This window comes from Aplysia californica, unplaced genomic scaffold (genome assembly GCF_000002075.1).
Source record: "Aplysia californica isolate F4 #8 unplaced genomic scaffold, AplCal3.0 scaffold00369, whole genome shotgun sequence".
Classification (NCBI taxonomy): Eukaryota; Metazoa; Mollusca; class Gastropoda; order Aplysiida; family Aplysiidae; genus Aplysia; species Aplysia californica.
Window position 1 is genome coordinate 108,578 of NW_004797639.1, and position 8,779 is coordinate 117,356.

General features: G+C 39.0%; 1 protein-coding gene across 1 annotated transcript in view; it reads right to left on the reverse strand.

Moving 5' to 3' along the window:
• LOC101850898 (EF-hand calcium-binding domain-containing protein 5) overlaps positions 1 to 8,779 on the reverse strand; it is a gene marked incomplete in the record, with an annotated part of 52,969 nt that overhangs the window by 5,553 nt on the left and 38,637 nt on the right. Inside the window, 2 exon segments of the mRNA XM_035971062.1 lie at positions 3,257 to 3,353; positions 5,655 to 5,881. Of these exon segments, the coding sequence (XP_035826955.1) occupies positions 3,257 to 3,353; positions 5,655 to 5,881 (324 nt within the window).

Consider the following 8,779-nt stretch of genomic DNA (forward strand, 5'->3'; position numbering starts at 1 on the left):
AGGAGGAGATCTTCTGTGTGGCTGTAAGTTTAAATAATTAATTTGAAACATGCAGAACAAAATTTTCAATTCTTGAGTATTTTTTTTTTTCCTTTTTCAAGGCAGGCTAATTTTAAAAATCTCTACCTCAAGGTCCATAAACTACACTTGCTAGTACACTCCAAAAGTACTCGACCAAGTGGACAGAAAGCTACAATAGAAACTTCATCAGGGATTCAAACAAGGGTTATCCATAACACTCTTCAGCATGACACCAACTGAACTCAAAAGGCACCCATTTAATTTCTTCAGTGTTGAAAAAAAAATGTATATTATAAATATATACATAATAAAATCATGTCACATGTATGTATACAGCGGTGCAAACTGATTTCGACCCCCCCCCCCTGAACTTTTTGGTTTTGGCCCCCATGAAAACGCTTACATAAGAACTCAAAATGTATTCCATGTAATCATAATATTGTATAAGAAAGCTAGTATCAAAACTATTTTTGCGGTGGTATAGGTCTTGAGTGGGGCAGAAACCAGACATTTCCAGAAATTACCCGGATTTCTAGATTAATTTGGAAATTCAGCATCTCTGATACATAATTATTATGGCTATGATGAGTTATTTCGTACAACTAGGCCTATTTGTTAAGTTTAAGTTAAACATTCTGATGACTACACAAAGGAAGCTGGTAGTCATATATCATCTATTATTTTAGTTTGAGCGAAACTGACACTTTGACTGTACTGGAAGTATAAATGAGACACAAAAGTGCCAAAGATTAAAGGTGTTATTTCAGAGTAAAAATATATATATTCTGTACAAAAAAAAGGAGAGATAAGGACGATAGATGTTTGATAGAAGGAAAGAAGGAGCAAACCACCAGAACACCCACCAACAACCCACATTTCATTTAACTTATCATACCCCGATACACTCAAAAGAATGCTGAAAGCATAGATATTAACTTTTTAAAAATAAAAATCTACAGTTTTAATTCTGTTCATGCTGAAAACAACAGATTATGCATTTCGAGGTTACTTATTTAATAATGTTGTACATAGAATACCAAGCAAGGCGAAAAAAGCTAAGTTCCAACAGTAAAACCCTGCTGCTGGTCATACTAATATAGAAAAAATTTGAATCAACATACAAAGTTGCTGAACAATTTTAGGCCCATTGTATCGATATTTTAGAGAAATGAAACTGTTTTTAAAAGTCGACAGAAAGATTAATTTTGCTTCGAATTCTTTTTTTTTTCGATGTCGATGTAGACGTTATATTCTCCCAAGCAGGAGATTTGTTCAGTCTTTTCACGAAAATGATTTTTACATCGCAGTTCTGGGGTTCTCAAACTCATTGAGGTAATTTATTTACTTGAAAACAAATTAACTGCAAAAAAATGATGAGATAAACAAAATGGATAACATATGCCCATTAAAAAAAAATTATAATGACTTTTCATGAATCCTAACGAGTGTGTTTATCAAGGCAGGGTTTCACTGTATTAGGAACACAGAAAATGCAACAGAAAAACTTAGTTTAAAAAACAAAATATGACAACAGATCTTGATGCTGGAATCTGTTTCGCCAACATTTATATATATTACTGTAATATAATAAGTAACATGCAATGAAAATATAAATCTCGAAAGGTAAATAAAAAGAATGTGGAAAAAAACAACTTGAACTGAACGAAACTGATGTTGTAACTTACTGAATGTGGCTTTGAGAGAGAGAAATAGCCATTATAACGATGAGTGGGAGATATAAAATAGAGCAGGTGAATTTTGTGCAATGGGATGCAGAGTCACAGAGTGGGTGTCGTGTGAGCTGCTGTGGTACTATGCAGAAAGACAGACAGATAGACAGAAGGAAAGGTAAAAATTCAACTTTTCTTTATTTTTTTTCCTCCTCCTCTTCCTCCTCCTTCTTTTTCTTCTGCTGCTTCTTCTCCTCCTCCTCCTCTTCTTCTTCTTCTTCTTCTTCTTCTTCTTCTCCTTCTCCTTCTCCTTCTCCTTCTCCTTCTTCTTCTTCTTCTTCTTCTTCTTCTTCTTCCTCTTCCTCTACCTCTTCCTCTTCTTCTTCTTCATTTTCTTCTTCCTCAATCAACATATGAACACTTTTAAGTGTACTGGAGAAAATTACAAAGTAAGAAAAATCTAAAACAAGAATGGAAAAATGAAATAACTGCACGGCATGGCATACGTGTAGCACTCTTTTCAGCAAGCTATGGTTATTGAAGAGGACGGGTCTCCAATTTACCACCATACATGTTTGACCAGACAGAGCCACAAGATCTGGAATTCTTTGCCAAGTACTTTAAGAGACATCAAATCTTTTGATTCATTCAAATGTCAGCTGAAGTCATCTCTGTTTTTAAATTAATAAGATGAATATTTGGAATGATTTTCAGAACACAACGTTTTAATGTTATTGTTGTATAGTATTATAAAACGCTCAGAGCCTGTATACTTTAATCGGGGTTGGACTCTATATAAATTCCATTTATTATTATTATTAATAGAGCTTTGGAAACTCCTAATGCAACTCGAGTGTTTGAAAATGCTCCTCAGTGGACTTGAACCAAGACCATGTGTGATATAAAGGCTCGCATTATACGGACTGAGCCAAAGGTTTGATTATGAAATACAAAAATGTAACGGGAAGTTCTTCAGACAGGGTTTCCTCTATAGTAATCTAATGTCAGAAACATTTTTGTTCCTACTCCAGCTTTACATCACTTAAGAGCATCGCTTTCGATCACAATGCAGAGGAAAATTATGTAGACAAACAAATACACACTTACAAAGACAAGTACAATGTACTTGTACACACATGTATTGGAAAACGCCCATATATACAAAAGAAACCAGTACACACAAATGTACACATAAACAAAACTCTACACACTCTAGTTCATGTGTGGGCCATACTGTACTGACGGATTGAAAAAATATACCATGTATACGATGAGAACACACACACACATACACACACATTCACACACACAGGCTCACACACACACACACACACACACACACACACACACACACACACATAAACACACAAGAAAGCACATTAAATACACACACACACACACACACACACACACACACACACACACACACACACACAGGCACAAACAGGCACATTAAATACACACACACACACACACACACACACACACACACACACACACACACACACACACACACACACACACACACACACACACACAAACACATGACGCGGGCTGTACCCTACCTTTCAGGTATTTCTCCACCTTCTCTGTCTCAACTAGCTCCGTGGCAACCGTCGGGTCGTACGACTTGATTTGCTGTATCAGGTCATTGTTAATGTACTGAGGAGAACACATAAAAATATACAAAAATACAAATAAATATACATTTATCATACTTAATTGATACCCAAAGTGAAATTTGGTAACAATGGCACACATTGTGACACAGACATACAAATAATACATAAACACACAAATATACAAACAAAGAATACCTAATACACATTATTACTCGAATGCAGAAAAATTTCTCCAGCATTCCATTGCGGGTCGCCACATTCCCTTTACTTACATACATATAAAGACATATAGACGCAAACACATACAAAATTTTAAATCAAAATAATGTACAGTCGAACCTGCTTAAATGGCCACCTGTATGAGACAATCACCTGTACAAACAACCACTTTCAATTTTCCCCATGTGGCTTTTTGGGTTGTTTTTTTTAAACATTATGCTGAAACTGTATAGGACTGCCACCTGTCTAAGATATACACTTTTTTCCCTGACAATTTAATTTGATAGGCAGAAAGCTTCGATTTAACATGTACAGTTTTGTTTTCAATAAGCTTTGCATGTATCCTGCTGTGTATTCTACTCTCCTTTCCCTCTCACCCATTGGCCTGAAAGTGGGTCTTAATAAAATAAGATTATTCTCTGGAACATCAACATGATTAACCCTATCTGTACGTTGTGTATTACTATCGTATCCATACGACGTGGGGAACTCAGTGCCACCACTTTCCAATGAGGATATTTACCCGTTAATCCGATCCGTACACTTTGCATAGCCGTCTGTCAAAATGATTTTTTGAGTAATGCTGAAAGTTTCTCAAGAGATATTCGTACTAGAAGTATTCTAAAGTGTGAAGAATACAACCCCGGGGGTACAAAATGACCCCACAGCGTACGGATAGGGTTTAAATACTTTTGTCTCAAGTAAAATTATTCTGTTTGTTGTTGGTATCACAGATCGCTTGAAATACCAACAGTTTTATTGTCTAGCTCCTGGTACATGTGATATGGCCAACGCTCTTTTTCATATTTTGCCCCACTTGTTTGGAATAGGCTTCCAAAAACTATCAGAGAAGCAGAAAATCTAGAAATTTTAAAGAAGAAACTAAAATCATTTCTATTTTCATCATATTTCGATTAGACAGAATGCATCCAAGCTGTAGATCGTTGTGAGTTTGTATGTGCGTATGTGCATATGTAAGTATGTGTGTATGTGTGTATGTATGTATGTGTGGTGCGTGTGTGAGGGAATATGTGTTTGCATGAGTATGTAACACTATGTACCTTTCTTTCAAATTGATTTGTAAATCCATAATATGTATCATGTTAAGCGCATAGAGCATTGCATAAGTGGATATGCGCTATATAAATGCAATCCATTATTTATTATTATAATGTACTGAAGACAACCCATAAAATATATGATAAAGACCTATTACATATGTATAAAATAAAAACAGACATACATAAAAATTAATTTTGTAATGTGCTGTCGAACCAAAGATCGTACATAACAAGATAGTTTACTCCTCTCTTTGAGCCAATTAAAAAAGTTTCCACAAAAATCCGGTGGCGCCCTCTTCGAAAAAGTGCGGACTTTGTGAACAGAGTTACCCTACTTGAGTGAAAAACAATAAAAGCGAAATGAACAAACTGTGCCATTCCTATTCTTCTTCTGGAGATACAAAAGAGAGCTTCAAAACAAAGACTGCAGCGCCATCTGAACTAATGCGCGGACTTTTGTGGACTCTTTTTTTGGTCAAGTGAACTATCTTGTACCATCGTTGGTCAAACCTACTAAAACACCCATTTACCTACAGCATAAAACAAGTTTAAGTCGCAACTGTTTGCATTAAAAAAGTTTTATCATTAACAAAAACAAAAAGTAAAATATGGCGAGACAGCGTGGTGGAATCAGGCTCTTGACAATTTTTGGGCATGTAGAGTTATTGGTATAGTCTTAAAGGTTGTTCACTTGTGTTTATTGGGATGAAAAAAATATCCATTTATCTTGAATACAAGTCGAGATATTTGCAATTGAAGGAGGTGGGGGTCACCTGTTTTCAGAGGTAAAATTAGTGAGAAAATGGCCGCCAAAGATGAGTTATTTAATTATCTTAATAGTCCGTGGTAACTGAAAATTTACATTTTTTGTGCCTTTAATCAACATTTTTCAGAAAAATTCACACAAAAATGAGTTCTTTAATGGACATGAAAGGTGTTTTGCCAAAGAACAAAAATTTGATAAAAATTCACAAACCAACAGAAAAAAAAGCAAGTTTTTTCACTTTGATTATTTTGACGAGAGCCTGATTCCACCACGCTGCCTCACATATAGAACTTACATTTTTCACTGTGCTCCAGTCATCAAATCCTCCCATTCCAGCTCTATCCAGGTAGAACAGAGCCAAAGTGGCCCGCAGAATGTCGTGAATGACTGGTGGAGGTTCATTGTAACTCTTCAGCTCCGCAAAGGATTGTGGGTCTAGACGTGAGACATTCTCCCTGAGCTCCATCAGCATGAGACGGTCAAACATGATGTCCATTCGGCCTTCGTCGTCCTTCTCCGCATCTGATTGAAAACAATGGTAATGTCACATTGTGGGTGGTTGGTGGGTGCTCTGGTGTGGTTTGCTCCTTCTTTCCTACCAAACATCTATTGTCCTAATCTCTCCTCCTTTTTTGTGTTTGTTACTCTCTTGTAACATCTCTAATCTTCGGCACTTATATGACCTTATTGTGTTGCAAGTGCCGTAAAACTCTTACTAAAACTAAAATGTCACATTGGAAATTACACACAATGTCTTTCATTGAGTTTGGGACCCCCTGTAGGCCTGAATGGTGGCTTAGTGGTTAGGCTTCCCGACTCATAATCGTGAGGTTGCCGTTTCAGGGATTCGAGCCGTGGGCCCGACGTTGTGTCCCTGGGAAAGACACTTAACACGAATTTTCCCCACTTCACCCTGGTGGAAACGGGTACCCAGCTATAAACAGTGAAAGATCTTATCGGTTTGTTAGTGTTTGAGCGCTTAACCGGCTGCTTGCACTGTATGCTTCCCGGGAAGCTGAGAATTGTTCTATGGTCTGCTGGGGTAATAATACAGTGTAAAGCGCATAGAGCTTTCTTTCAGGTGGGGACATGCGCTATACGAATGCTATTTATTATTATCATTATTATTATTATTATTATTATTATTATTATTATCATTAATTGTTGCTCATGGGGAGTGGGCATGGTAACAGTCACAATGTGTCCCGCACAAGAGTAGAATATTAGTTATATACAGAAAACAGGGTGACATGAGCGTACCTAACAAAACCTTACACTTAGGAGGGATTGAACTTGAACAATCGTGTAAAAGGAGAGTCTCTAAGAATTCAGAAATAACTGAAAACAAATCCAAAAAAGCTACTCAAGTTGTGAAAGCTTTACAAAAGCATAGAATTTCACTGCAACTGCATTGGCATCTGGGTGTATGGGTCAGGCTCCTTGCCATTGTACACAATAGTCGTAACTTCAATTCCTGCAAGGAGGAAGTCATTTCTATTGACTTTCTTTCCGTCCATCTGCCTATAGATCTAGGTATTCTTTAATTCAACTCGGCTCAGGATGGCCCTGATATGCAGGGTCAATTAAGCTGCCTATCTCCTCATCATCATCCAGTGCCAGATCTGCGACAGACGTCGGCGATCATGGTTTTCCATTCATTCCTTTGCTCGGATGCTCTCAAAAAAGCTACGTTTCCCTGATCTTTCCCTGTTACCCATTTGTTTAGGTTCCTTAAGTATGTTGTTCTGGGCCTACCCCTGCCTCGCTTGCCCTCAATTTTGCCAGTGAGAGCTAGATGTTCAAGACCTTTATGTCTATTCAGGCGTCCCAAAAACTGCATTTGTCGTTTCCTGACTGTTTTTAACATGGAGCGTCCCACATGGGCTTCATCAAGCACTACCTCATTTGATTTCTTTTCCTTCCTATCTGCCTATCTCCTAAAAGATTTAAATTGTGGCAAAGGTGGTGCAAAACATTTACAACCAATTGGAAAAATTGACTGTAATGAGGCATCGAATCGCCTCTAAAAGTTGGGACTTATATTATGACCTTTTTGTATTATGAGGGCCATAAAATTTACTAAAACAAACAAAACAGACAAAACAAACAAAACGAGTTATCCAAGCCATAAAACTCTTACTGAAACAAACAAAACAAACAAAATGAGCTACCTATGCTGTACAACTCTCACTAAAACAAACAAAAACAAACAAAACAAAACTTCATTACCTAAGACCCGTGTGGTCTCATCTCCCTCCGCCTCCTTGGTGATCTCCCTGTGAGCCTGCTGCAGCAGTCGCAGCATCCTCTGGGCCTCCTTGTTCTCGTACGGCGGCAGCTTCTTCATGTCGCCAATGCTGATGTCCACCACACCCAGAGCTTTCCCGTCGTTGTCTCTCAGGGGGGACGCAGTGTGCCGCTTGCCATAGGCATCGGCTGTGACCGTCTCCGAGTTGTCCATGCACTTGAAGAGATAGTCTCTGGAGGGGTAGATGGCAGGTTTGTGTTGGAAGAAAGGGGATCATGGGGACAGGTAGCAGGTCTTGTTTGTTTGTTTAGTATAGGGTTTTACGGCGCTCGCAACTGCATAAGGTCATATGAGCGCGCGGGACACACCCAATACTTTTTTAGGTAGGAAATTTTGAATTTTGCCCGGGTGGCGGCCGAAGCCTACTCTTATCGATTTTAGACCACCAAGGGATCTTTAACGTGCGCAACTTGCACACGGGCCCTCCGAGATTTTTCGCCCTTGTCCGAGAAGGCTAGGTGTAGATCTTTCCTACCAGAAGATCAGGGGTGTGGCAGAAAGACAGCTGTAAGAAGGAGTCAAGGAGTAGCAGTAGAAAGGCTGCAGAAAGAGTCAGGAGCCCAGAGGATGGGGCAGAGGGGTGGGGGCAGAAAGAGGAGACGAAAGCAGACGACAGAATATTGCAAGAGAGCAGGAAAGGAGGTGAAAGGAGACAATTTTAGAGAAGAAAATTTTTCGGTCGCTACCCGGATTCGAACCCGGGACCTTTGAATGAGAGGCCAACACCTTAACCTCTAGGCCACGAGAGCCCCCTATAGCAGGTCTGTGTTTGAGGAAAGGAGGACAGAGGAAGAGTTAGATGGCAGGTTTGTGTTGGAGGAAAGGAGGAGAGAGGGAGAGGTAGATAGCAGGTTCGTGTTTGAGGGAAGGAGGGCAGAGAGAGAGAGAGAGAGAGAGAGAGAGAGAGAGAGAGAGAGAGAGAGAGAGAGAGAGAGAGAGAGAGAGAGAGAGAGAGAGAGAGAGAGAGAGAGAGAGAGAGAGAGAGGGGAAAGGAGGACAGAGGAAAGGGTATATGGTGGGTTTGAGTTTGAGGAAAGAAAGACAGAGGGAGAGGTAGATAGCAAGTTTGTGTTTGAGGAAAGGAGGACATTTGAAGAGATAGTCTCAGGAGC